We start from the raw sequence: 27801 nt of genomic DNA, 5'->3' as shown, positions 1-27801 counted from the left end.
TCGGAAGAGCTTCCGTAGAAGAGTGTTCTCTAAGAGGCCATCCCATATAGGCGAAGTGTAGGAACTGGGGAGATGAATACCTTGGCCGGCCGCGCAGCGGACATCTGGGCAGAGCTCGCACATATGTACCAGACAAGAATCTAGATGGCATGCTCCATAGTTGCAAAGAAAGCAATGATCCCAGGCATACCAAGAACCCTCGACCAAACAAAGTATTGCTTTTCGAGGAATTGGCTGTGGCTGATTGTAGCCGGGAGCATCGGCAACACGGCAACACGGCAACCAGGAACATGCATTTCTATAAAAACCACACGAGGGCCTGGAGTACACTATGGAGGCTGTATCTGATTTCCAGGTGACACTATAGCTGGTTTAAAAGGACAAGCTGATCGCACAAGGTTAGTTGCCCATGGGCTTGAGACGTGGTGCATCCTGTTGTTGAGGTTGCGTGAGGAAAGGGACCTGGGCGGCGAGGAGTCATTATCAATCAGCTCGTTCATCCGGTTTGTATGCCAGAGAGTGGGGTTGGATGACTGAGCTGGGCAGCCTGCTGGTAGGAGAGAGTAGCTTGCAGTCCGTCAGAGCTTGGTCATTTCGCACAGGCTTGATGGATGAGCGAGTATGTACGGACCATACCTGCCGAGAAGCTGCCAGGTACCCCTCCATGTTAGTCTGTATGGGTGGTACACAAACATAAGTGGTCCTGCCCTCCCGAGCTCATCTCATCCGGAAGAAGGTCCTGCCCCAAGGGTGACAGCCTACTCGGATTTGGATTTTTTTTTCTCGAAAGGAAACACCCATCGCTTTCTGCTCTTCAGGAAAGACCTCCAGACACGAACAGGCGCGCTTGTTGGAGCTTCCCCGCCACCTTGCCAACGCGAAGCCCTACATACTAGCCCCGTCTAGTGCTGTGGTGGATCGGCCTGTGGAGCCTGCCGGAACGTCAACGAACAGTGACTTTCGGCTGCTGCTTGCCTTCCAAAGAAGCTTGGGCCCATTACGCAAATGCTTGCCGGACTTTTGCAGGTTGCAACTCGATCTCTCAAAACCCATCCATCATCAACCTAAACCTACCATCCAACCCTCCGCCGCCCTCCTCCATCTCCCATCTCCTACAAAAACAGATACCCAGCTCATCCCCCCATCACCTCGCGGCTGAACCTGCAACTTCAGCTGCCTGCACGCGAGTAGGCGACTTGACTTGGAACGACGTCACGGCGACCTGCACCCGTCGCGGCTTCCGCCCAGGTCTTTTCTGACGACCGCATCGCGCCAACTCCTCAATCACACTGCCACTCTTCACCCCGCCCGACAACAACCACACGACCTCACCCAGCTGCCTGTCGAGTCGTTCAACGCAGGACACTCCTGCGATCAGCCAAGCTGTCTTCCAGGGCAGTCGGTCTCAGGTAGTGGAGGGGGAGTTCTCATTTCTGCGGCTCTGCCGCTCCCGCCGTCAAGATGGGAAAGATTACCAAGACAATGCAGCCCAAGCATAGGGAGACTCTGGTATGTCACACATTACACAAATACTCGCACTCGCACTCGCACCACACCTTCCCCCCGCTCTTCCCTTGCACGTGCATTTCCAAGCCAGTACAATGCTAACCCTCGACATAGTCGCCCTGGCTCAAGGACTTTGTGCAAGCCGCCTCGACCGCGTCTTTGCCAGAACTCCCAAAACTCCTCGACACGTTCCCTGTAGCGAGATGGCCCTTGCCCCGCGGTGACCTCTACCACTGGATTCCCCTGCTGAATCGATTCGACAACATACTCGAGTGCTTCAACAAGGTCTACCAGCTAAACGAAGGCCCACAGACGCGTGATTTCGGCTGTGAGGTCTTGCTTGGTCGTGGCATACGTGTCGAAGAATACGGATCGAAGGAATGGGACGAGGAGAAATTGAAAGCAGTGGGCTACGAAGAATTTGGCGATTCTCAGCTCGTACAGGCCGTCCTGCAGTTTACCAGGCGGTTGCTGAATCACTGTGGCAATCGGAGCATCTATGCCAGCAGCTCTCACCTCAATGACCTCTTGAACAGCACTTGTCTGTCAGTCATACAGGCCACATTGGAGGTTGGGTTGGAGCTTGCACAGCGTTACCAGGCATCGATCAAGCGTATGACGCAACCGTCCCGCCAGGTCAGCAATGCTCTGCTTGCCAACCACTACAATATTGAGCTTGACCGTGTTCAACAAATCGCCCAGTCCTTTGTGAAGACTCCGATCATCACCCTGGCAGATTCTTCTGCGCACTCTACCCCTGCGTCGGCGGGCAAGGGCAAGGATAAGGATAAGGCCCAACCCACAGCCTCCAAGAACGCAGCTTCCATGATTGCAAATGATCTAGGCTCTGTGGTTTCTGCGGACGACGGCTCAGACGGTCGTTGGAGGGGCTGGGGTGACCTGAAGGTGGTCTACTACCCGAGGGTTGATGGCGAGCCAGCGCCACAAGTTTCGAGCGACCGAGTCAACGCATCTGCCCCAAATACGCCCACTCCATTGCGACGCAGTACTACCATAGGGACACCACACCAGACACCTCGCGCCGCCAGGGCTACCCAAAGCTCTGACGACACTCCTTCACCGGCCCAGCAGTCTCCAGCCGTGAACGCGGATGGAATGCCAAGTTCCAGTCAAAAGTCTGTAGAGATTCCGCAGGGTACTGTCGCCTCTTCGACCATCTATGACCTCTTGAAGCGGACTCCTTCGGACATGCCCAAGAACTCTCAGTATGAGTTTCTCAACCGTTCGAGAATATGCAAGGCTTTGCTCAGTGGTCCCGAAGCACGTCAGCAAGCCCTGGCCGTCCGGCTTCTCGCAATCGCAAACTTGGCCTATATCCACCCGGAGTTTGTCTTTGTGGAGCAAGTTCTGAAGCAGGACAACGACGAACCACGTCGGTACCACCTAGTCTATCAGTTGGTGGAGCTCATCCACCCTTCTACACCTGGTCAGACAGCTGCCCCGCGTTCTTTGCAGAAGATCGCGCTCTCCTTGCTGGAGGCTATTTCCCACTTCAACGCGAAATATCAGGACGTTATCTCGGCCCTGAATGCAACCGTGAACCATGGCGTACTTTTGTACGTCATCCGAAAGGCAGTTGCCGAGATGAAGGAGGAAACTGAGCAAACCGAAGGCGATTCGGTTGAGTTGGATGACTGGCGGGACAACCTCTTTTCTCTTGCCCTGCACCTTGCCATGACGGGGCGTGTCGGCGCCGAGATGATCAACGCAGGTTTTATGGATGTCCTTGTAAGCATCATCAACATGCGGACGAAGGTAGCGGAGCGCTTGCACAGCACAGCTGTTTCTTATGTGGATGCGCTGGTCCTGAACTACGCGCCAGCTGCGTTCAACTCTTTTATCAGCGCGAACGGTCTGGATGCCATTGCCGAGCTGATGATCGATGCAACATCCTCAGCCAAGAGTCTCGCGGAGGCCGGCCAGGGCACAAAGCCTGAACTCTACTCCAGTGTTGTGGATTACGAGATACCCTATGTCCAACAGCAGACCCTGAAGTGGCTGTTGAAATTTATCCACCACATCATGAATCCCAGCAACTTTGCTCAGAATAACAACACGGACCGACTGTTGCGGAACCTCGTTGACAACTCGAAGCTTCTCGGAAGTTTACGAACCATCATGGAGAACACCAAGACCTTCGGCTCTGTGGTCTGGACAAACTCTATCAACCTGCTGACCGACTTCATTAACAACGATCCCACCAGCTTCGCCGCCATCTCCGAAACCGGTATGGTCAAGAGTCTTCTGGAATCGCTCACCGGCCGTGAGGTCTCGACGGATCCAGCAGCCGAACGCAAAGATGACGAGCAAGCGGGTGACGAGAACGGCACACCCGCCGAGGAGTCTGTTGTCTTGCCGTCAGATGACCGCCCACACCCTCCAGCCCCGGAAACACTCCGAGCTCAGCGACCCTCTCCGCTGGCTGGCGGGATTCTGCCATCTTCGGAAGCTACTGCTGTCATTATCCCCGTCATAAACTCGATCTGTCTCAACAATGTTGGACTGAGGCTGGTAGCGTCCTCACGTGTACTTGAAAGCTTCCTAGAGGTTTTCGAGAGCCCAGAACACGTGCGAATCATGGGAATTGATTCCGATCTTGCCTACAACATAGGGCTTCAATTTGACGAGCTCGCTCGACACCACCCTGCCTTGAGACAGACTGTTGCGAATGCTGTCATAGACATGATTTCGAGGATCAAACACCTCGGCACTGTGAAGGCGGAGACCGCTGGGTGGGGAGCCAAGCTGTTCGCGACTGACCTTGAAGGGAAGGTGGTCTCTGCTGACCGTGGCTTGTTGCAAAAAGCTGGGGTCGAGTTGGCCTCAACGAAGGGCAAAGAGGTGGCAACGTCCGCCGAGGATATCGAGATGACAGACATCGTCGGGTCCGCCCAGGACTCCTCGTCTCAACAGGCAGACCTTGCTCCTGGCGCCAAGACACCCGAGGGCATCACACCCTACATCAACGCCCTTGCGTCCTTCCTGAACGCCTACATCAGCAATTCAAGTCTGAGGACGTCGCTGACCAAGAGCGGCGGCATCGAGTATTTGCTGGACATCATGGTCTTGCCCAGCCTGCCCCACCAATTTGCTGATTCCACTGCCTTGGGACTGTTGCAGCAAGTTCTGTCCAACGTTATCGAACACGCTCCAGTCGTTGGCATGCCCTCCTTACTGAACCGCATCCGTGCCACCATGTCATCCCTGGAGCCTCTGCTGTCCAGCTCGCCATCCCCTTCATTCTTCAGACCATTCGTGGAGCCTGGTGTTAACTTGAGACGGAGCGAAGAAGGAGCTTGGAATGTCGATCTCGTCCGCCAGGTCTCAAGCGGCACCGATGTTGCGAAAGCGCTTCTGAATATCCAATCTCTCCTCAAGACCCTCTGGAGCTGCTTCCCCTACCAAAGCCGGCACTCGTCTGTTTCCCTGCCCGCAGTCAACGTCTACGACCACTTCCAGGAGGTGGCCAAGGCGTTGGGACCCTTGTTACGTGTGGTCCTGTCGGAAGAAATATCCCTCATCAGCCTTGTACCGCAGCACTGGACTGCACGGAAACTAGCGAACGTGCGCCCTGGCAGCTCCAGTGAACTGCTGATGGGAGAGCAGGACATAGCACTGGCGCAAGTGCTTGGTGGTGCTGGGCTCGATCTTCCTGCGGAACAAGCAGACTCAAGTCGACAAAGCCGCCCTTCGACAGAAGAGCAGTCCACTGCCCAGTATCAGAATTACCAGATCCTGAGGGTCTTATTGCAATCTCTTATGCCGAGCGCCTATTCCTTCTTCCAAACTCTGGGTAAAGCGCTTATGACGCGTCGGGAGAGAGACGCCTACGCGAGAGCTAAACATATGCAATTGGCCGATGCTTTGGCCGAGACGGTTCTGGATCAACTTGAGCCGCTGATCGATAGAAGCCTCAGCAAGTCTGAACTTCAATATTGCATCATCATGCTGCACATCATTCATGAGATGCTTGTCGACTCTACTCGGCACAGTGACCGGCCTGGGTCCAGTCTGATAGTGCCCGTTCTGGATGCATTCAAGCAGCGCCGCGGCTTCGAGATACTCAACAAGCTTCTCAACGTCTTCACAGAAGAGCTTGTCAAGGAACGCGATGAGACAGAGGAGGCGCCCGCCAATGCTAAATTAGCATCCATCGGTACCAAGAAGATCCTCGATCTATACTCCGTGGTCGTGAACGGCAAGAACCTTGCGGAATCTATTCAACACCTTAATGTGGCCAATCGGACCAACAACAACCGGTCAAATGAGTGGTTCCAGAATCTCAACCAGTTTGTCGTCGAGGTCCGAATGTCGGTGTTCCCTACGGTCTCAAATCTGTGGCGCTCATCCCTGATTGACAAGGCTTCTACGGAGGTCGTTGGCAAGATCGTAGACATTCTCAAGACGGTCTGCCATGCAGAATCCGAGAGCTCTGCGCTACGCAGAAACGACCTGGCAAAGGCTGTGCCTCTATTCAAGCGGGAGCAGACAACTTTCCCTTGGAGTGTGTATGCAGCCCAGGCCGGACGCCTGGCCGAGGAATATTCCGAGGAACTGGCGCGTGAAGCAGTATATCGTGCCGTCGGAGTACAGGAGAACGCGAGCGAATACTGTCGAATGCACCAGAAAGGCCTCGCGGGAGAGCGCAACCCGATACCTTCCGAGGACGCTTTCCAGATCACCTCCACGGCAGCGAACGGCTCAGCGAGCCAGACCCCCGCCTCCTCGCGCAGCTCCGACCTACTCAGAGAAGCAATGAACGTTGACCAACCGCCCGAGCTTGCACAGCTTATCGGCGATGCATTAGTAGCACGCGACATCTCTTCTGATTCCAGAGAGAGCGAGGCTCCCGCGCAGCAAGACGAGGACGGGTCCTCGTCCACACCTGTGGCCGCTCTTCCGACCGCGGCTGCCACCTCTTCAGAGAACACCGAGCAAAACGCTGCCGACCGGCCGCTGTTTTGTAAGGAAGACCTTGATGCGGAGCGGGAGAAGCTGCGAAAGGATCTCATTGATCGTTGCTTGGATGTAATCAGAGCGCACCCGAACTCAGTTTTCGAGGTCGCCGAGCTGATCAATGTCACGCTTGACCGCCAGGATAATGAGGATGCGCGCGAAGAAGTTGGCGAAACCCTGGCCAATGCTCTGATATCGTACGCACTCGACGACGAGGAGAAGACTACGAATGGTCGAAGTATAGCTGCGTACGCCCACCTGCTATCTCTGATGCTTCATGGGTCGCCCCGCTTTTTCAAATCCATAGTCAAGACTCTCAAGGACAACGTCTCCGAGTATCTCGGCTTCTTGAAGGTACCGCCCGGTAATTCCAACGAGGAACTTCCTCCCTGGATCCCTCACATATTGCTGATATTTGAGATGCTGCTGGCGGATGATGCGCAACCCATGGAAGCGAAGTGGACCCCTCCCGCCACTGAGAACGACAAAATCGAGGACCCGGTTCTGCAAGCCAAGGATCCTATCATGCCAGAAGATGAGCGGACCACCTTACTGGAATCTGTCCTGGAGATTCTGCCTCGAATCGGCAAGAATGAGAATCTGGCAATTGCAGTTCTCCGCGTCCTGGTGATCTTGACCCGGAAGCGATCAGTGGCGAATATCGTGGGAGAGAGGAGGAATCTACAGCGTCTCTTCGTCATGACGAAGCAGCTTTCTGGGTTGGGGTCTGCTCGCCTGAAAGACTCCACGGTTTCCGGAAATGTGATGACGGTCTTGAGACACGTCGTGGAAGACGACGATACCGTCCGACAAATCATGCGAAGTGAGATTCGGGGATACGTGCTGCAGATGACCAGTAGGAACCCCCGAGCCATCGACATACCCACCTATACTCGAAGCCTTGCACATGTTGCTCTGCGGTCGCCAGATATCTTCATCGAGATGACGAACGAGATTGTGACGCTTGTGCGATTTTCGACTGCGAACGATCCTTCAGGGCCAGCTGGAAGAGGGGTTGCCCTCATGCTCAAGGTGCAGCCAAGTGACAAGCCTCCAGTCTCACTTCCCGTGAGCGAATCAGTTGAGCCAACTGTGCAGGCTACGGAGGAGCTCACCATTGATGATGTCAAGCCAACGACAGAACCAGCCGACAAGGAAATGACTGACGCTGCCAAATCTTCAGCAGCCGAGCCAAAACGACCTGTCGTCGAGAAGCCTGACGGAGTGATTCACTTTCTACTGTGCGAGCTGCTCAACTACCGAGAGGTTGCCGACAAGGAGCCGTCGGACACCGCAAAGGATACTCAGACGTCTGGTGACGACACTGGGGCGGCGAGCAGTGAGGCGACACCGGTAGACGAGCAAAATGCCGAGAACAGAGACAAGAAGCCACCCAAAGCTTCGTTCAAGGCTGAAGAACACCCCATCTTCGTCTACCGCTGTTTCCTGCTCCATTGCCTCGCAGAGCTACTGCAGAGTTACACGAGCAAGAAGATGGAGTTCATCAACTTCAAGCGAAATGCCCCCACGTTCGCCAACACGCCCGTGAAGCCTCGCTCAGGTGTGCTCAATTACCTGCTGAATGATCTCCTGTGCACGAGCAGTCTTAGCTCGCCACAGGACAGTGTTGCAGCGAAGAAGAAGGCTGCCACATCTGAGCAAGCTCGCCAGGTTCTCGTGGCGCTGGTTGCCAAGACCAACGAGAGGCCCGTGGACAAGAGTCGTGACCGGTTCGACTATGACGATGACTCCGATCTGCTATTTGTCCGCAAGTGGGTCCTGGACATGATCCTCCGCGCGTACAAGGACGCCTCACTGCCAAGCGAGCCTTTCGACGTGAGATACGCAAAGCTGCTGTCTCTAGCTGAGCTCATGATCAACATGATGGGTGACAAGGCTGATTCGGCAACCCCCCGTTTCTCTGACAACTCCGCGGCGAACCGCGCACACTGGCAACTCAAGCGGCTGATGTACGAGAAGGGTTTCCTGCCGGCACTGACCTCATCCATAGCCGACATTGATCTCACGTTCCCTGGTGTAAAGCGCACCATCAAGTACATCCTGCGTGTTCTGCAGATCATGACCAGCACTGGCATCGCCCTCAGCCACGCCAACCTGCTCCCGTCCGGTCCACAAGACACCGTCGAGGATGAGATCATGTCGGCATCATCGCTCTCCGACTTGGAAGACGATCGTGAGGAGACTCCCGATCTTTACCGCAACTCAGCCTTGGGCATGCTGGAGGCTGGCCGGGAAGACGACTTTGACGAGGATTCCGACGAGGACGGTAAGCGACCCTTTTTTCTTCTGTGGAATGTATACAGCAGCTAACGTGTTGATTCAGAAGACGAGGAGATGTACGATGACGAGTACCCAGACGAGCTCGACTACGGCGACGAGATGTCTCAAGATGGCGAGGAAGACGTCAGCGACGACGACGAAGAGATCGGCGAGATGGGCGAAATCGAAGGCCTTCCGGGAGATCCCGTTGGAGTCGAGGTCATCATGGACGATGGGGACGACGACGAGGAGGATGACGACGAGGATATGGACGAGGACGACGATCTTAGCGACGACGATGATGACGATGAGAACGATGGCGATATGGCCTCGGACATGGAGGACGACATGGAAGATCGCATAGAGATCGTCGACGAAGAAGGGAACCCAATCGAGGATGACGGCGGCTCAGGCTGGGAGAGCGAGACCGACGACGAGGATGAGGGTGATGAGGACGACGAGGGCCAGCCGTACGAGGATGGAGTACACGACCTCGATGACCTCGCCAACATTCCCAACCCACTCCACGAGCTGCAAGAGCTCATGCAGGATGACCACCCAGAAGCCCATCATCATCATCACCACCACCATAACATGCTGACTGAAGAAGGGTTCAACTTCGGTGGCGATCGTTACGATGACGAGGCCGAGGATGATGGTAAGTTATCCCTTGCCAAAATGAGAGGCCCGCCCTGGTTCATGCGCACATACTAACTATTTTGTAGATGATGAGGATGAGCAAGTTGATGTCGAGGACGATTACATCTATGACTACCCCAGTGAGTACCACGGAGCCATTGATTCTTATTATCAACCCAGCATACCAATGTCATTCGCAGGACCAGGAGATGAGATTGCTCCTCCCCCCATGCCCGCCGGCCTTGGTTGGGATGCCCTCGTTGTCGAACGTGGCCCTCAACGTCCCCGCCGCAGTCCCTTCCCAGTTGGCCCCTTCGTGATTGGGGGTGGGCCACGGGGCGGCGACCCACTTGGCGGTACGTCTTCTGGTCGATCAGAGGCTCATGTGATCGCGCTCGGCGCGCAGTCTTTTGAGCAGGAGATGACTGCTGTTCTGTCTCGTCTCATCATGAATCGACGTGCTGATCCTGCGACAGACTTCCGCAGTTACTTCCGCACCCGAGCGCCAGGGCCAACGGCCAACCAAGACGATGGGCTCAACCCACTCCTCCGACGGGGTGCCCCTAATGCCCGCGACGCTTCCCCTCGGTCTCTTATTGCTTCGACCTTGCAACGACCCTTTGCTGGTGGTCTGCACAGCTTCCTTGATAGTCCTATGACCATTCTCAGCGACCTCATGGCCAACCTACCTCCAGGTATCGCGGGACGGACTCCCCACTTGTCCTTCCAAATCCAAGGCCCGGGTGGCCGTGGCGAGATCCAAGAGTTCAGTATTCCTCTCCGAGCTGGCCAGCACAGTCGTGATGTGCGCACCGAGACTCGCCGGGAAGTATACCAGGAGCCACAACAGGCAGTTGGATTTACTCCGGCTACGACTGAGCAGCGGTGGGCCGATGAAGCTCGGTTGGTTTTTGGCCACACGAACCAGGAAAAGGCGGCGAGGCTCAACACCCTCATCTGGGCAAAGCTTATGCCATACACTGCCGAGCGCGAGAGAAAGGAGAAAGCTGAGCAAGCGGAGCGCCGACGCAAGGAGGAAGAAGAGCGCCAAAAGCGACACGAGGAAGAGCGAAAGGCACGTGAGGCCAAGGAGGCTGAAGAGAAGATAGCAAGGGAGAAGGCAGAAGCGGAAGAGCGCGAGCGCTTGGAGCGCGTGGCCGCCGAGGCCGCCGAGGCCGCCGCCCAGGCTGGTGCAGAAGACGATCAGCCTTCAGCCGAAGGCTCCGAGGACGCTGAGCCGCAGCCTATGGAAGGTGTTGAGACGGCCGATGACTCTCAACAACCCGAACGTCAAGAACCCGGACCCCCCCAGCCTCGGGTACTCACGACGATCAGGGGCGAAGAAGTTGACGTCACCGAGCTCGGAATCGATCCTGAGTACCTTGCCGCTATACCTGAGGACTTGAGAGAAGAGGTCATCGCACAGACCGTGACGTCTAGGCGCACGGAGGCCCGCGCAAATGCGGCAGACAGCTCCGCTGGGGAGCAGGGCGAGGCCTTCCAGGAGTTCCTGGATGCGCTCCCCGAAGACATACGTCACGAGATTGTGCAGGCAGAGCGACATGAGCGGAGACGGGCAGAGCGCGAGGCGCAACGCCGCCAGACCGCAAATGTCGGACATACTCCTGCAGCGCAGGATATGGATGCTGCAAGTATACTGGCCACCCTCCCACCTGACCTCAGGCAGACGGTGCTCATGGAACAAGGCAACGAGATTATGGACCAGCTCCCCCCTGATCTTGCCGAGGAAGCCCGCGCTCTTGCAGAGCGTTACCACCGGACCTCGACCACCTCAGCTATGTTACGCACACGGGATGCGGGCCGCAACGCCCCTGAACCAGCGACCGGAGCCGACAATAAGGCCCAGCGCCGTGCCATCGTGCAGATGCTGGATAAGGCCGGCGTAGCGACACTTCTTCGTCTAATGTTTGTGACCCAGCAGGGTTCCATTCGCAGCCACCTCTTCCGTGTGCTCAGTGACATTTGCGAGAACCGTCAGAACCGCTTTGAAGTCATTGGATCAATTCTCCAGATTCTTCAGTTTGGCAGCACGGACATGGAGGCTGTGGAGCGCAGTTTCAGCTCGTTGTCCCTGAAGGCCAAGCAGCCAAAAGACAAGGAGAAGGAGAAGGACTTCAAGACTCCCCAGAGCCTCAAGCGGACCTTCACCAACATTAGCTCGACCAACAACATCCAACAGAACTCGGAGATCTCTCCTCTGTTGGTCGTGCAGCAATGCCTCGATCTGCTCGTGGACCTTTCCAGCAGGAATCCACACATCCCTTCTCTCTTCCTGACTGAGCATGAAAACATCGCCGTCTCTCTGAAACAGGCGCACAGCCGCAAGGGCAAGACTAAGGACTCAAAGGTACACAAGTACGCCATCAACTCTCTGCTGCATCTCCTCGACCGTGATCTTGTCATGGAGAGCTCTACGGTGATGCAACTCCTCGTAGACCTTCTCAACAAGGTCACACTCCCGCTTCAGGCACTTGAGCGCCGCCGAAAAGAAGCCGAGGAGGAGGCCAGAAAAGAAGCAGAGAAGGCAAAGGAAGCGAAGGAGGCCAAGGAGGGTGCGGAGCAAGCAGATGGTGCTGCTGCCGTGACCGATACGGCGCGGGATCCGTCTGCCGTTCAGATCGAAGCCCCCGCGGAGTCTGGCTCGAAGCCGACCGAGATCAGTGCAGACAAAGCTCAGACCGAGCAGAAGAAGATCCGACAGCTCCAGCCCCCCTTCATTCCCCCAGAGAACCTGAAGCTCGTGGTCAAGATCTTCGTTGCGCGCGAGTGCAGCTCCAAGACCTTCCAAAACACCATCTCCACCATCAAGAACCTGTCCAATATTCCTGAAGCAAAGCAGACCTTCGGGAGGGAGCTTGTGAAGCAGGCGCAACTGCTCAGCAAGAACATCGTGTCGGAGCTCGACGAGCTCATGCCACATATCTCAAAGGCAGAGTCCGGCACGGAGATCCAGGGACTCGCCCTTGCCAAATTCTCTCCTGGCGCTTCAGAGCAAAACAAGCTTCTTCGCGTCCTTACCGCGCTTGATCATCTTTTCGAGACCAGGAAGGACGAGAGCCGAGACTCGGGCGATGCTGCCGCGGCCGATGAGAAGTCCAGCTTGCTCATGACTCTTTACCACAACGAGACCTTCAACAAGATGTGGGAGAAGCTAAGTGGTTGCCTTGCGGCGATACGTCAGCGGGACAACATGCTGAATGTTGCCACTATCCTCTTGCCTCTTATCGAGTCCCTCATGGTTGTTTGCAAGAACACAACGCTCGAGGACGGCCCGCAGAGCAAGAGCCAACTCAACAAGGATATGGTGCTTTCCAGCCCACCCCCAGAGGACGCCATGGCAGGCCTTTTCTTCACATTCACCAATGAGCACCGAAGGATACTCAACGAGCTTGTACGTCAAAACAACAAGCTCATGTCGGGCACGTTCTCCCTCCTTGTGAAGAACCCCAAGGTCTTGGAGTTCGACAACAAGCGCAGCTACTTCACACGGACAGTTCACGCAAAACATAGCGGCCATACGCGCCAGGCCTACCCACCGCTGGGCGTCAATGTCAGGCGTGACAATGTCTTCCACGATTCTTACCGAGCTCTTGCCTTCAAGTCTGATGAGGAGGTCAAGCACGGCAAGCTGAACGTCCGCTTCCACGGTGAGGAGGGCGTCGACGCTGGAGGTGTCACCCGAGAGTGGTTCCAAGTCCTGACCAGGGCCATGTTCAACCCAGACTACATCTTGTTCACCCCCGTGTCTGCGGACCGCACGACTTTCCACCCGAACAAGTCTAGTCATTACAACGAAGAGCACCTGGCCTTCTTCAAATTCATAGGGCGAATCATCGGCAAGGCAGTCTACGAAGGACGTCTTCTGGATTGCTACTTCAGTCGTGCTGTGTACAAGCGCATCTTGGGCAAGCCTGTTTCCGTCAAGGATATGGAGTCGTTTGATCCGGACTACTACAAATCATTGGTATGGATGCTCGAGAACGACATCACGAACACGGTGATTGAAACGTTCTCGGTCGAGGAGGACGAATTCGGCGCAAGCAAGGTTGTCGACCTTATTGAGAACGGTCGCAACATTGAGGTGACCAACGAGAACAAGCACGAGTACGTCCGGCTCATAGTGGAGCACAAGCTCCTGTCATCCGTCAAGGTCCAGATGGAGCACTTCCTGCAGGGATTCCACGGCGTCATCCCGGCGGACCTGATAGCCATCTTCAACGAGCAGGAGCTGGAGCTACTCATCTCTGGTCTCCCCGACATCGATGTGGATGATTGGAAGAGCAACACGGAGTACCACAACTACACGGCGGCGTCTCAGCAAATCCAGTGGTTCTGGCGCGCGGTACGATCCTTTGACAAGGAGGAGCAGGCCAAGCTGTTGCAATTCGTGACGGGCACGTCCAAGGTACCTCTGAACGGCTTCAAGGAGCTGGAAGGCATGAACGGTGTCAATCGCTTCAACATCCACCGTGACTATGGCAACAAGGACAGGTTGCCGAGCTCGCATACCTGCTTCAATCGTGAGTAATCCCCTTAACCCCCTGACGCCCCTCTTTGCCGGCCGTGTGCTGACTGTTTCTGCTACAGAACTTGATCTCCCCGAGTATGAAAGCTACGAGGCTCTCCGCAGCCAGGTCATCAAGGCCATCACGACGGGTGGTGACTACTTTGGTTTCGCTTAAGAGAAGAGCGAAATTGGCTGGGTGAAAGGGAGGGTGGCGGCAAGGTGTGATGATGCATTTACCCCGGCATAAAATTCGGGTTGTTTAATAGGGGTCTGGTGTTCCGGATGGCAGGGAGAAACTACAGCATGGGCAGCCATCAGAAGGGTTTGCCCCAAGCACTGGGAGTGTTGTATCATATTGTTTTGCTTTCTTACAAGCGTTTTGCCTCGAGTACAGAGAGCCGGCAATGCTGGCCTGAGGGCTTTTGGACCGGCTGTTGAGGAGGGGGGGGGTAAGGAACTTGAAGCGGAGTGCAGGCCGCGGAAAGCGAATACCCTCTAGTCATCCTCGTAGTTTTAGGCTGGCGAAACGACGCAGCTCATAAGAGAATGTCTTTTCAGATTCTATGTGGCTGGTACCTCCAACAGACTGTTTGTACCGACGCTCAAAGCATTTGAAGCAGACGTGAATGAAGTCCAAGCCAGACAGCCCATAAGCAGTACCCGCATGTCGAGGCAAGTGGATGGATTAGCCGGGTCTTGGTGGCTGCGCACCAGCCTGCGCATCCTCTTATCGGAAGGACTTGAAGAAGGGAAGATGCGAGCATGGGGTGCGGTGCGGCGCGGTGGAGTCATGGTGTTTCATGAAACGCCTCTGGTGGCCAGGCAGGCGCCCAGAATGACAGCGATGACAGGGCCGGCGGATCTGGCCTCGGTTTTGTAGTGGCAGGGCAGGGCAGGGAGGCAGGGAGGGTGCAGTTTAGTATTTATTTACCAGGTGTCATTGGGGGCCGGGCCGAGATGGGATGAACAGGTGCTGACGAGGGGGCGCGGCATTGAGGGCTGCCTAAGCTGGCTGGGGACCGACCGATGGCTGCCCAGGTGGATATATGTGCAGTCAGCTGTGCTGATAATCCTGTCATGGCCTTGTGCGCGTGCTGTGTTTTTCGTTTTGTGTTTCGTTTCAGGGAGGCCGGGCTAGGCTGGCTGGCTGGCCAGCCTTTGGGGCTGGCTATATGTGGGCAGTTAGTTGTACGGAGTATTGTATGTAGTCTACGGGATAGCCTCGCGTGAGATGTGCCCCACTTGTAGACGATTGCCTTTCCTAGCATTACTGTGTAGATTCAATCCTACGGCGGTCGGCTTGGTGGCCGGCGGCGCCTTATGGGGCAGCTGGATTCTCACCATGGCCTATTCTGAAACCTGGTCGTGTGAGATTCCCACGTGTATAAGAAGAGCCCCTCGTATGTAGAACAACAAGGGCCTGTGGAATTATACTATACTAACAGTATACAATACAGAATGCAGTCGGGCAAGTGGCCTGACCGGGCGAGACTGGTGTCATATTATTGATGGGAGTGGGAAAAGTTCAAATAGTGAGGTGGGGGCCTGTCAGTGGTTACCCACAGGAAGGAAGCGGAAAAGGGGGTCCGTAGACACACGGATGCTGGTAGACTGGTGGACTAGTAGTAGACAGTATCGCGGGTTGCAGAGATGTTGGAAAGATCGGTGTGTAAATACTCGGTAGGCGAGCATGGTTTTCAGGCTCTTTGAGAAGATGCTGCACAACACAGCAAGCACACGTCATACTGTATGTACAAGACGCATGTATATATAATCCTGAAGTCGGTTGTTGAACAAGATACTCGGCCAGACCAAAGGGCCGTGCTGGGCGACCCCTCCACCAGGTGGACAGGTGGACTACACAGTAGACTTCCGAGTCGACACTACTGCAGCGGCTCGCTGTACCCTGGTCGACGGAAGCGAAAAGGGCTGATCCCTGCAGGGCCCCCTTGGTCGCTCAGCCGCTGGACCCCCTGGCCCCGCCATTTTTTCTGGTCTTGTGGTTTGGTGAAGAGACGGTCAAGTCCGCGCGGGTGTCGATGGGTGGCAGAGTGGGTGGTGGTGGTGCTGTGGTGGTGGTGGTGACGGCAGCGCAAACGGAGGGAGATGGGCCGTCTGGCCGTTCGGGGGGAGATGCTGTTGTAGGGAAGCAGATACGAACGAGGACAAGGACAGGGCCACTCACGGTCAAGGTTGAGGCCGGGGCGTCAAGGTCGAGGTCAAGGACAAGGTCAACATGGCCATCGCCATCGACAATCAATCACGGCCGCCCATTGTCACTCCATCTTGCATCCAACCCCGGGTCCCCCAGGCCGGTGCGGTACGGATCCTGCCCGTTTCACAAGCTTCTTCTTTATTTTCCAGACCGCCCCTCATCAAGTCACGGCAGTCACGTCACGTCTCAAGACGGCAAGAGGTTGAGACAAAGACGCTCGAGGCAAGCAGACAGCAGACAGCAGACAGCAGACAGCTCATCATCCTGTGGACTGTTCCCACATGCCCACATGCACACATGCAACAGACAGACACAGCATTGACAGTCTAGTTGCTTCTTCTTTCTCTTTTCTGCTCTTGGCTGCACCCTGGCCCGTCCACCTCGCCTGTTCCACCTGATACTGTTATTATTACCACGGTACAACTTCAACAGGCTCATCGTCGACCGCCGTGTGCATCTGAATCCGAATCCGCATCCGCATCCATCCATCCCTTCATATGACTTGGACGGGCCGCCGGACTGACGGACTGCCGGCACTTCGACCAACTAGTAGCAACCCAGCCCGGCCCAGCCAATCCACACATGGCCTGAAGCTTGCATCCAAGCTGTGAACAGCTCTCCAATCCCCCCTTTTTTGGTCCCCAAGCCGACCAAGCACACGCCCACCGACAGACGCGGCGCCCCCGCGACTTTTTTCGAAATACTCGGCTCCCACTTACAACATCCTCAACTCACTCGCTCCTCTCACACCTCCCACCTCACATCTCCCACCAACACCCTCCCCGCCCCAAACACCCATCCACCACGCCCAACATGTCGGTCCAGCAGATGGACGCGCCTGCGCCTGTCCACACGCCAATCTCCCCCGCCGCGCCTGTCTCCCCCGTCTCCCCTGTCAGCCACAAGCTCGACGACAGGGACATCGACTCCCTCGCAGACTCGGACCGCGAAATGGTACGCTACCCTCTGACTGTCGAATTTCCCTTGCATGCAACCACGCAAACCTTGTCTGCTTTGAGAGGCCCCGTCCCCTATCTCCAGCAAGCCACCTTGCCACCTCAATCTCCCTTGTCCCCCAGCCCTGGGCCTGGTTACACGCTGGCGCCCTGCCGTCACACGGCAGCCCATGCGCCCAGCCTGTCGCGTCCCCTGCCCCAACATGTGCTGTTGTCCCCCGGAGATTGCATGCTGCTGGGTGCTAGAGTGCTAAGTGCTAAGTGCTAAGTGCTAACCTCGCCAATCGCCCCTGCAGGACAGCTTTGAAGACGCCCCAGACACAGTGCCAGATACCTCCTCCATCCGCTCCCTCACACGTCGAACTTCCCCAATCCCAAAACCTCAGCCTCCCGAGCCCGAGTCAAGCCACAACAAGGACCAACCCCACGAGGAGCACGAGACCACGCCTGTTGCCGAGCTACAAGTAAACAACGCGGACGGTGCCAAGGACGACGACACCAAGGCCCAGTCTCACGACGACGACGACGACGCCGACACCACAACAATAGACGAGGACAATGACCAATCTCTAGCACAACCGGGCAGGCCCTCCATCTCGCCGAGCCAACGCTTGTCCCTGACATCCAACGGCCAGCTCGCCGAAGTCAGCCTTGATGACGAGGCCCCACAGCGAGACAAAGGTTAGTGGTTCGCTCACGCACCTGCGAGATGAGCTATGCTGACGGGTAGCGTTGCAAACAGCACCGGAACCAGAAGTCGAGGACGTCAAGATGAGTCCCAGCGAGAGTGAGCCCAAGAAGACCATCTCCCTGAGCAGTATCACAAGTGCCCTTCCGGCTATGCCCTGGTCACCGGGCCCTCAAGAGTCACAAGCAAAGAATCTCGACACCCCTCCAGCTACCGCCGCGGCGCCCACATCCCCGGGCGTCCCTCCTGCCCAGCCACAGGCACAAGCTCCCGCACCACCTCCACCCCGGAAGCTCGCCAGCGCCTTCTCGTGGCTGTCTAGGAGCTCGTCCAAGGATATGACCAACTCCTCGCCGCCCTCTCTGTCTCCTAGGAGGAATACTGCCAGCTCCGTGACGACACTGGCCAGCAACCCAGAGATGATGCTCAGTAAGCTGGAAGAGGAGGGCGGCGCCAACGGCAATGTGCGGAATAGTCTGAAGGACCGTTTCAAGGCAATGCGTATGAGGGAGGAGGCCGGCATAACAAGCCTCCCCGACGACGGCGATAAGACTGGCTTTGCCAGCCTGGTGAACAAGGGGCCAAATGGGCTAGCAGCCACGCCCGCCACGGAGGAAAAGGACCCGACATCTACGCAACCCCCGGCCTCGCCCAGGCCTGCGACTGCGAACCTCGCCCCAGGGACCGCCTCCGGGGCAGCAGCTGGGCCCTCCACGTTGTCGGACCAGCCAGTTGACTGGGACCTGTGGCAGTCTGTCGTCTATGAGGGACCCGCGGCCGTTGCCAAGACGAGTGCCGAGGAGCTGAGCAGAGCTATTGCGACTGGCATCCCCAGCGCTATCAGGGGCGTCATATGGCAGGTGCTGGCACAGAGCCAGAGCGAGGAACTGGAGGCCGTCTACCGGGAACTTGTGGCTAGGGGCACAGACAAGGAACACGATCGGCACAGTAACGCCTCGCCGGGTGCTAGTAGCAACAGCAACAGCGTCAAATCATCAGCGTCGTCGACACATTCCGCCGACTCTGGTGGTGCTGGTGTGAACGGCGCATCGGCCAAGGACGATGAGGCCTCTGCCAAGGAGAAGGCGGCTTCAGAGACCGAGCGGAAGAAGAAAAAGATGGAAGACGCGGCCTCAATCCAGAGGCTGGAGAAGACCATCCGGAAGGATGTGGGGGCTCGGACAGCGTATTCCAAATTTGCATCTGCCCAGGGGCTTCAGGAAGGCCTCTTTGGCGTTTTGAAGGCGTATGCGCTCTACGACGAAGATGTCGGGTACGCCCAGGGCATGAACTTCTTGATCATGCCCCTCCTCTTCAATGTAAGCCTTTAAAATCCGCCCATACTAGTCTTGTCGACCGGCGTTAACTGACACACTTCGCAGATGTCCGAGGAAGAATCCTTCTGCCTGTTGGTACGGTTGATGAACCACTATCACCTGCGGGACCTGTTTATTCAGGATATGCCGGGCCTGCACATGCATCTGTATCAGTTTGAGCGGCTACTCGAAGATTACGAGCCCGCTCTGTATTGCCACCTCAACCGACGGGGCATCTCGCCACACCTCTATGCCACCCAGTGGTTCCTCACGTTGTTCTCATACCGATTTCCACTGCAGCTGGTCCTCCGCATTTACGATCTGATCCTCTCTGAGGGTCTCTCGGCTGTGCTGAAGTTCGGCATCGTGTTGATGCAAAAGAATGCGCAGACGCTCCTTGGCATGACCGACATGTCCCAACTCACATCCTACCTGAGGGATCGACTGTTTGATGTGTACATCGAGTCAGCGCCAAGCGCCACCAGTATCCTCGAGAATGGCTTCTTTGGCAGTTCCACGTCGAGTATGGACAAGGAGGTGTACCGTGCCGATCAGCTGGTGCATGACGCCTGCGAGGTTAAGATCACGCCTGACATCCTGAAGTTCTACAGGACGGAGTGGGAAGAGAAGACCAGAGCTGAAAAGGCGCAACAAGAGGAGCTCGAGACCCTTAGGTCCCAGAACGCGAGTTACGCCGCCAAGGTTCGCAAGCTAGAGACGCGGCTGCAGGCAGCGGATCGCGAGCAAGCGGACCTGGCAACGGAGCTGGTGCACACCAAGGTCGAGAACGAGGAGCTCAAGGACCAGAACGAGTCACTGCAGGGCCAGGTCCGGGAGCTCAAGATCGTGATCGAGCGGCAGCCCATCGACATCGAGGAGCAGTGGAAGCTGGAGAGGGACGCGCTCATCGAGCGGAACCAGCGGGTACACGAGGAGAACGAGAGGGTCGAGAAGGAGATGGCCGAGTTGGAAGAGCAGCTGGTGCAGACCAAGATGCAATATGCCGAGGTGAGTGACCTTCTTCCGGCCGGGGTCGATATCCAGAAAAGACCCATGACTAACAGCACCTTGTAGATCAACTCACAGCACGAGACCCTCCAGAGGAAGTGGAACGACCTGAAGCGTACGTTCGCGTAAGCGCCTATATTGAGTGAAGTGAAGTGGGTGGGGAACATGGGGACAGTCATCCATGCATCTAGCCGGGCTGAGAGCCGGTGCTACAACTCGAGCGAGGGGGGCAAATCGCGGTTGTAATCTATGTTATCATATCATCTACCCCCTACTACTACTACCACCACCAGAGCTACCAGTAGCCAAGTAGCAGCAGCAGCATCCCTTTGAAAGGGAAGGGCCAGGGCAGACACGCAGGCAGACACGCAGGCGTCAACGGGATTTCGAGGAGACAGCCCCAATTTGGAGAATTGAAAGCAAAATGACATACATACAAACCAACACAAGTAAGTATAGGCTGGGCGACGATCACTTGTGTTGAGCCCAGAGGGCGTTTTACAACGGCAGCAAGCAGCGGCCATGAGAAGGCGTATGGGGGCGTCTTTTGGCATTTATGAGAGGCATACAAATAGCATGAGTTACTTGGAAGACACGGATGGTCATTGGGAGGCGAATTGGGCTGTTTGATAGTGTCGGTCAGTTCAGGATCATCAAGTCATAGCCAGCAACAAACAACCTCCTCGCCCGTCTCCACATTTCCGCGAAAAGACGCTGTTGGTCGGTTGTCTACTTGTCTGTGCCATGTGTCTGATTCAGGAACGTCTTGTATGTTGTGGAGGCGGGTGGGTGTTGTGGTGGCTTCAACGTCTGTCTGTCCTAGTCACTTCACCAGCGAGGTGTGGTAGAGGGGACAACGGATTCGAGCGCGCGCCGTAGAAGCAAGAAGCAAAAAGAAGGGCACAACAGGGAGCCCCGGGGTTGGAACCCAGGCCTGGGTTCCTCGTTTCAGCAGGGCGGTCTTGAGCAAGACAGACTTCGAATGCTGTCCCGGAATGGATGCTTGGGCCTAGAGTCCCCCATGCTCCCACTACTCTGTCGAGGGGAAGTGAAGCCACAACGGCAACACCTTGACGGCGGCGGCCGTTCTTTCGCTCCATTGTTTGAGATCGTCATGAAACGGCCTTGAGTTGGGCTGCCACAGCTTTGTGGCCCAAGTGGGATGGATATACAAAGGGCAAGCCGGGCAGAGACTAGATTCACAGGGTGCAGGTATGAAGATGATGCACGAAGATGCTGGCAGGATGGACCGGATGTTCATTGTGCACGTAAAGGCATTTTGTTCCTTTCTTTTTTGATTGTGTCCCTTTTCCCGTCCCAATGCAAATTGAACCTTGAATGAAAAACGACCAAGAAGCGGGCATCTCACACTGCTGAGCATGTGCAGCACAGGTATCATAGCCACCGTCTCATCATAAGGGCAGCCGATCCGTAGAACACCGAAATCCGATTTCGCCTGGTGGAGGTGGCGGTGGTATCCCCACCTCGCTAAGCTACCCTTGCCATCCTGCTGCTGTCCTCTCGCAACCCCGACACCGCGGCACGGGGGCCAACCGTCTACTTGTGGAGCTTGCGCTGGTAGAAGGCGAGCTCCTCGCCCTCGAGGATGTAGCCGTCGCAGCGGCCGGACTGGCCGGGGCGGGAGGAGACGACAGCGTAGAGGCGACCGGCCTCGAACTGCTTCTCGATGGCGGCCTCGACCTTGCCGTGGGCGGCCAGGCGTGCGGCCTGCTTCTTCTCGACGGACTTGCTCTTCTTGACGGGCTCCTCCTCCTTGCCCTGCTTGGCCTGCCTCCTGCGGCCGAGGGGCTGGCCGTAGTGGGCCTCGTACCACTGGCGGAAGGGGGCGGCGTCGATCTGCACGACGGCGGACTTGGTCAGGGTGTTGGTGCGGACCAGCTCGTTGTTGGACGGGTGGTAGGCGACGGCGATGACACGGGTCTTGCGCGTCGTGCCCTCCGAGGCCCACGCGAAGTTGCCGCTGTCGAGGCGCAGGGCGCGGTACTTGTGGTTGCCGCCGCGGGTGCGCACGGTGTGGATGCGCTTGGCGCCGATACGGGTCTGCGCGGGCTGGCGGCCGGCCTCGAAAGCGCGCTTCTTCCCTGTTGACAGAGGTCAGAACGTATGTTCCGGAGGGTGAAGCGTTTCCCCTTCCCCCACCCTTCCGCTCTCATCATGGGGGACACCTCTCACTGGGGAAGAGGCATACCCAGGTGGATGGAAAGGGGGGTTGGTGGGAGGACGCAGCAGAGCTCCGAAAGCGATACGGGCTTTCGATTATATTTTTTTTCAGGTGTATGTTATCGGGGACGCACTGTAGTAGGCACGCTTGGCACCGGAAGCGGAGCGCTTGTGACGAGAGTCGCGAGAGATACCCATGATTGCGGTGTCTGTTTTGCCAGATGTCGAAAAGTCAGCCAGAGTCTTCGCGCAGCAGAAGGGTGGGCAGAAGAGGTGAGAGGGGGCGACCCTTTGCACAAAATCACCGGGACCGTCGTAGCAATTCGATGAGATCGACCGGTATTTGCAAAATGGGTTTCCTGCCTGCACGTACCTGATGAGTTACTGAATCACCAGAGCAATCGTTGTTGGAGGGGGGATGGTCGTCGGTTGTCGAGGGATGGGATGTCTGGCGGGAAAATGTGCAAAATGGAAAATCAAACCAAAGTCGATTGGCGTTGGCAGAGCCTGTGGGTTTGAAAAGCGGTGAGGGGACCGCGGCAGAAAATTGCCAGGTCACGTGTTGGGTCGCATGACACCCCTGCGCTTGACCACCCCAAAACGGTCGTACCTCAACCTGCGGTGACAGTGCGGAGGGCCATGAATACCGGATCCTGTCGAACATGATTGGCAAAAGCTTTTCAAATTTAGATTGTAATGGCTGTTAAAATCACTCTATGAATTTGAGACGTCTCCTTCTGTCGAGAACCCCAAAAATCACGCGAATCTGCCGAACCAGGCGAGACATGACTGACGGTTGCTAATTCCTCTAAGACCTCATCGGACGCTGCATACTGTTACCCGTTTGCCCATTTCTACCATAGACTGTTCTCAGACTCGCATCAAGAATTATGCCTCACCGATGAGCATGGTCCTGTCTCCCCGTAGAAAGCATTCAGAAAGCGAGACACGAGTATGCACTACCCCCATTCAATTTTGTCTGGGCAGGACGAGTGCGCTGGCTTATAATCCCAAACAGCTGGTTCCTCACGAAGTTGCGCAGAGCAGACTTGTGAAACGATCAGATTATAATTGTCCATTATCCGTCTGATGCTGCACCGCGATGCCCTCCGCAGTTACCCTTATGAATATCTCACCCTGCACTTCGGAACCAATAACAATACATCTGCCAGGCATTAATAGGTCGCACCTCAGCACAGAAGGTCTTGCACCACCCAGAACGCAAGAACACACCAGCTATGGTAATACAGGAATGTCCTTTTGTATTGTCATTCCTCTCTCTCTCCCCGACGATGATCAGTATCATGTATGCCTCTCGCAATCACCAACAAGAGCCTCAGTGAAAAGACCAAGTCCTGGCCGTCGCTCGCCATGATGGGACAAGATACATTATCACATTATTCGAACCAAGTTATAATACCCTTTTTGAAACCATTCCAAACCCATCATTGCTCATATAATAACGCAATCGAGAAACAACCGGCCCGGCCCGTCGCCGCCAATGCTTGAGATAAAATGTGAAATTCCTGTTATGCAGATTCAAATTGATGCAGCCCGTATTGCGTTCGTTATAATACATGCCACCCTCGATCAGAGAGCGACCCTGCTCCCGTTGTGGCCCAGGCGGAACGGGAGCTGCCCGCCGTAGGACCCCGGCCCAGGGCTGACCGCCGTGTTGGGCGTCATGAGCTCGTCAGTGGAGGAAATGCTGGTGATGGAGTTCAGGCTCGAGGACCCGGCGCTCGACATCGTGCCGGTCCGCGAGCCATGCATCGACCGTCCACCCATCGATATGAGGGCGTCGGCGCGCTCAAATACCCCGCCGTTGAAGGCTTTCGCGAACGAGGCGCTTTGTGGGGTCGCCACGGTAGCCTGTACGGCCGGCCCGAGCGCCGCGGACTGCGGTGTCATGGGCAGCCGAGACTGGGCAGCAGGCATCGTGCCCGAAAAGGACCCACCGAAAGAGCTCGTGGTCGAGTTCGAATGGTTGTGTGTGCGGAGCGAGTCCGACCAAGGAGATGTCCGGATCAAGTCGCGAGTCTCCTTTATGCTGTGTTGCACGGGGCGGAGGCGTTGCCTCGTGTCGCTTGGCAGCTGCACTTCAGGCACGTTCGCCGTGAGTGACATGATCATCCTGCCGAGCTCAGCCCACGCATCGATGAAATTGGTGCATAGTGCCCAGAATGCGCTGTGCGTCCGGATGCCTGGCTCCTTGAGCTTGATCAACGACAGGCGCTTCTTGAGAGTCTCGGTGTTCTGGATCGCTGTGTTACATTTGTAAATCAAATCCTTCCAGTGCTGCTGGACTTTGGGCGTGCTGGTGGCAATGGCTTTGTCCAGGCAATCACCGAATTGGCTGTTCAGCGGGGGCAGAGATCGCATGATCCAATCAGTCGATCTCTGGAGGGACAGGTATATCCTCTCAAAAACGCGGTCTTCTTCTGTAAAGTCCCCGTTCATACCCCTGCTGCTGTTTGAGGTCCAAGACTCCCCAGACCGAGGTGTAGGTGTGACTGTGGCCGTGCGTCCCGTCCCGTTGATGTACGGAACTTGCAACGGGTTCAGCGGGACGTCGGTGGCCACCCTCAGGTTGCTTGGGTTGTGGACAAAGTTTCCGCTGCGAGATCGAAGGCCGTGGCCAGGTCGATCGGCCGTAGGCGTGACCGAGCTCTCACGCGAATGAGGTTGCGGCCTGATGGTGTCGCCCAATGCGGCTCTGCTGGCGGCTCTTCTAAAGCCAGCATCGGGGCTTGGGTTGGACACCGTGACGCGGAGTTCCATGATGCTGTTGTAGAGGAGCATCAAGAGTGTGCGGATATATCGCGGGTCGCCATTCTCGATGAACAGGTCGACGTTGGTTGCCAACAGGGAGCAAACGTGCGCGTAGGCGTTGACAAGGGTAATACAGGCTCTCTGCACGCTCTCGTTCTCCTTATAGCCGGAATCTACTGTCTCAATAGCCATCTCGTGCCTCTGGATCTCCTGCTCAAGCTCCTCGACATGCACATTAGTATTGTAGAAGACGATCTCGAGGCTCGACCTCTTAGACGTGCCATCGCTCGTGAGGTGCATCAGCATCTGGATCATCGGATGAATCTGGAAAACCGAGTAGAGAATGCCTTTGGCCGCCTCGAGGACAGGATCGATATATTTGGACTCGCGCCGGCGCTCGGGCAGAACGGAAAGCCGTCGCACGTAGATCGGGCGTTGAAGAAAGGGTTCTGCAGGGCTGGCGGGACTTTTGATGGTCATGCTGGTTCCGTTGGGAGCTTGCATGGCTGAACCGTGACTGAGTCCACGGTAATGGCTGAATCGGTTGTTGGCCTGAGTCTCGTCCAGGGTGCCTAGCTCCTGTGTTCGCTTGGAGATGGATGCCATGCGGCGCTGGCGGTCCCCGGAGTATTGATTGCGGGCTTGAAGTAGAGTTTCGGAGTTGCTGCGCAAGCGCTCATTGACATTGCCCCCCATTGTCAAAGGCATAACCCCAGGTCGACGAATTGATGTTGTACTCTGCTGGGAAAGTCCACGATAATGTGATCGCGTGGGAATCGGGGGTGGTCGTGGCGCATTGTTTGGTGATCGAAGATCAGGCACGTCGGTCCCGTTGACCTTGATTGGGAAACGCCCGCTTGCAGGACGCTTCATCGGGGCCAGGCGCGGGGTCTCGACGCCTTCAGACGAATCTTCGCCAGCGGCAGCAGCTTCTGCTTCCATCCGGTCGTTGGCGTGTTGCCTCAGGAATTTCTTGATGGCAATTGTCACAGTCAACTCCTTCACTTCTGTCTCCTTCAAGAACCCGTCGTTGGGCGGGCTGCTGGCTTGCGCTTGGAGAATCTCTCTTGGGGGGAACACGATCGGGTTTCCGTCAAGCTTTATCATCTGCAAAGAGCCCATGTCGGCCAGGCAGAGAGGCAGCTCCCTGATGAGATTTTTCTGCACTGCAAACACCTTGAGCGAGGTAAGCCTCGCAATGTCTGGCGGTAGATTTCGCAGCTGATTCCTGCCGAGGTCGAGGATCTCGAGTGATTTCAGATCACACAACTGGAACGAACAAGTCAGGCTTGACTGTCACTAACGTAGTGGGAAGGGGGGAGGGTGTTGGAATTACCGGCAGTGGGAACTCGCTGATCCTATTATTCCGAACGTTCAAATATCGAAGTAACGTACATTCGGCGAATCGAGCCGGGAAAGACGAGATTTTGTTATGTGAAAGGGCAAGTCTGGCAAAAGCAAGTGTTATGGTTAGTTACCGTGCTTGATCTTGTCCCTTGCAGACGCACTGATGTCGGGGATGACATACCTTTCAAGCTGGTCTTTGATAACGTCGACGACCTCTTCCGGCAGCTTCTGGATGTTCTTGTGGCTCAGATTGACGGTGACGCCGGGCTTGAGCTCGCTGCTAACGGCGCTTGCCTCGGCGACCTGGCTCTGGTTCTCCTCGACAGCCTTCTTCATGGCGTCTCTCGCAAGTACAATGACCTGGCTCTGGGTGATGGGGGCCGATGCAGTGAGGCCGGAATTGGAGGGTATCTTCCGAACAGTCTTTGGGATCGGAGGTGGAGGAGGGATGTTGATGCCTGCAGCAAAGGCAGCCCGACGCCCCTGGGCCGGATTGCCAGGGAGCCCCATCTGCGCCGGGTTCGGACCGGAGGGCCTCTCCATGGTGGTTGCGATCATAGACCCAACTGGTGCCCGCCGTTATATCGATAATGAAGGATGGGTGTTGTACAGGATGCCCCAGTGCGTCCAGCCCTAGGTCCACGCTTGAGGGGGTGTGTAGCTCTCCGTCAGGTCCGTCGCTCGTTGTGCGGGCGAACCCACCTAAGGAGGTATGGGTTTAGACCAATTGGGTGGGCTGTGAAAGCGAAGTGGCCGATTTCATGATGCCAAAGCAAAGAAGGGCCGGTGTTGTGTGTGCAGAGGCGGCGGCGGGTGTGGTGGCTGTTGAGGTCGAGGCAGCAGCGTGCTGCGGAGGCAGTTGAGGCAGTTGAAACGTTGGACGGGCAGGGTCTCGCAGTAGCACAAGCCCTTCGCAAGACGGCAGCGATGTCGTTGTTCGGGCCGGGGCCAGTTGCCTGCCAGACGGACGGACTGAGATGGAAGATTGCCTGGTGGTAGAGCTGGCAGATAGATGTTGGAGCAGGGTGGCGGTGGTCGGTCCGGCACAGGCTTGTCAATGCAATCAATGGCTGTCTCCTCGTATCCTCGTATCCGTCGCTTGTATAATCGGTACCGGCAGGCGGCGCTGAGGGCAAACAAAGGTACAGGCCGTACAGTAGGGATGGGGGCTGACCCAGGAAAAAGAGGATGCCGTGAGGTTGGGACAGCAGTCTCTCTCGGTCTGTGGCTCGGGCCCAGGGTGGTGGGTGACTGAGTCTGGATATCTATCGGGCGGGCTGGGTCGACTGGCTGGCTGGCGTGCGTCGGTCGGGCACAAGTGTTTCCAAGACTGCGCGGCGCCGGTGCGTTGTGGAGGGAAAGGGGTTGCAGGAAAAGCGTCGGGTGCC

The 27801-nt window shown here is 56.4% G+C and overlaps 4 protein-coding genes across 4 annotated transcripts; 2 read left to right on the top strand and 2 right to left on the bottom strand.

Moving 5' to 3' along the window:
- Positions 1 to 667: 667 nt before the first annotated feature.
- Positions 668 to 14489, top strand: KVR01_005938 (E3 ubiquitin-protein ligase TOM1). Its single transcript, XM_044791914.1, has 6 exons — positions 668 to 1509; positions 1621 to 8770; positions 8828 to 9421; positions 9489 to 9542; positions 9603 to 13943; positions 14011 to 14489. Exons 1-6 carry the CDS (start codon positions 1462 to 1464, stop codon positions 14103 to 14105), a joined length of 12282 nt encoding a protein of 4093 aa, XP_044644741.1. The 5' UTR covers positions 668 to 1461; the 3' UTR covers positions 14106 to 14489.
- Positions 14490 to 17117: 2628 nt separating this feature from the next.
- On the top strand, positions 17118 to 21373 carry KVR01_005849 (uncharacterized protein). Its single transcript, XM_044785700.1, has 4 exons — positions 17118 to 17782; positions 17844 to 19108; positions 19172 to 20113; positions 20180 to 21373. The coding sequence occupies exons 2-4, from the start codon at positions 17873 to 17875 to the stop codon at positions 20240 to 20242; spliced, it is 2241 nt and encodes a 746-aa protein (XP_044644652.1). The 5' UTR covers positions 17118 to 17782; positions 17844 to 17872; the 3' UTR covers positions 20243 to 21373.
- KVR01_006036 (uncharacterized protein) lies at positions 21350 to 22781 on the bottom strand. The gene is made up of 3 exons (XM_044789882.1): positions 22668 to 22781; positions 22429 to 22503; positions 21350 to 22215 (listed from the first exon to the last, which is right to left on the bottom strand). Exons 2-3 carry the CDS (start codon positions 22490 to 22492, stop codon positions 21671 to 21673), a joined length of 609 nt encoding a protein of 202 aa, XP_044644839.1. The 5' UTR covers positions 22493 to 22503; positions 22668 to 22781; the 3' UTR covers positions 21350 to 21670.
- Positions 22782 to 23342: 561 nt separating this feature from the next.
- Positions 23343 to 27654, bottom strand: KVR01_005845 (uncharacterized protein). The gene is made up of 3 exons (XM_044785717.1): positions 26595 to 27654; positions 26403 to 26514; positions 23343 to 26335 (listed from the first exon to the last, which is right to left on the bottom strand). Exons 1-3 carry the CDS (start codon positions 26969 to 26971, stop codon positions 23885 to 23887), a joined length of 2940 nt encoding a protein of 979 aa, XP_044644648.1. The 5' UTR covers positions 26972 to 27654; the 3' UTR covers positions 23343 to 23884.
- Positions 27655 to 27801: the final 147 nt, after the last annotated feature.

Source organism: Diaporthe batatas (assembly GCF_019321695.1).
Source record: "Diaporthe batatas strain CRI 302-4 chromosome Unknown Contig00006, whole genome shotgun sequence".
NCBI lineage: Eukaryota > Fungi > Ascomycota > Sordariomycetes > Diaporthales > Diaporthaceae > Diaporthe > Diaporthe batatas.
Note: the sequence above shows the minus strand (reverse complement) of the source record. Positions and strands in the feature narration are given on the sequence as shown.

Excerpts from the sequence above, each read along its gene's own strand:
- KVR01_005845 (XM_044785717.1), bottom strand. The coding sequence starts at position 26,971 with ATGATCGCAACCACCATGGAGAGGCCCTCCGGTCCGAACCCGGCGCAG. Across the intron at positions 26,515-26,594 it reads ATCAAAGACCAGCTTGAAAG|ACTTGCCCTTTCACATAACA; the intron begins GTATGTCATCCC and ends TGCTTTTGCCAG. Across the intron at positions 26,336-26,402 it reads TCAGCGAGTTCCCACTGCCG|TTGTGTGATCTGAAATCACT; the intron begins GTAATTCCAACA and ends TGTTCGTTCCAG.
- KVR01_005849 (XM_044785700.1), top strand. The coding sequence starts at position 17,873 with ATGAGTCCCAGCGAGAGTGAGCCCAAGAAGACCATCTCCCTGAGCAGT. Across the intron at positions 19,109-19,171 it reads TCATGCCCCTCCTCTTCAAT|ATGTCCGAGGAAGAATCCTT; the intron begins GTAAGCCTTTAA and ends CACACTTCGCAG. Across the intron at positions 20,114-20,179 it reads CCAAGATGCAATATGCCGAG|ATCAACTCACAGCACGAGAC; the intron begins GTGAGTGACCTT and ends AGCACCTTGTAG.
- KVR01_005938 (XM_044791914.1), top strand. The coding sequence starts at position 1,462 with ATGGGAAAGATTACCAAGACAATGCAGCCCAAGCATAGGGAGACTCTG. Across the intron at positions 8,771-8,827 it reads CGAGGATTCCGACGAGGACG|AAGACGAGGAGATGTACGAT; the intron begins GTAAGCGACCCT and ends GTGTTGATTCAG. Across the intron at positions 9,422-9,488 it reads TGACGAGGCCGAGGATGATG|ATGATGAGGATGAGCAAGTT; the intron begins GTAAGTTATCCC and ends ACTATTTTGTAG.
- KVR01_006036 (XM_044789882.1), bottom strand. The coding sequence starts at position 22,492 with ATGGGTATCTCTCGCGACTCTCGTCACAAGCGCTCCGCTTCCGGTGCC. Across the intron at positions 22,216-22,428 it reads TGCCAAGCGTGCCTACTACA|GGAAGAAGCGCGCTTTCGAG; the intron begins GTGCGTCCCCGA and ends CTCTGTCAACAG.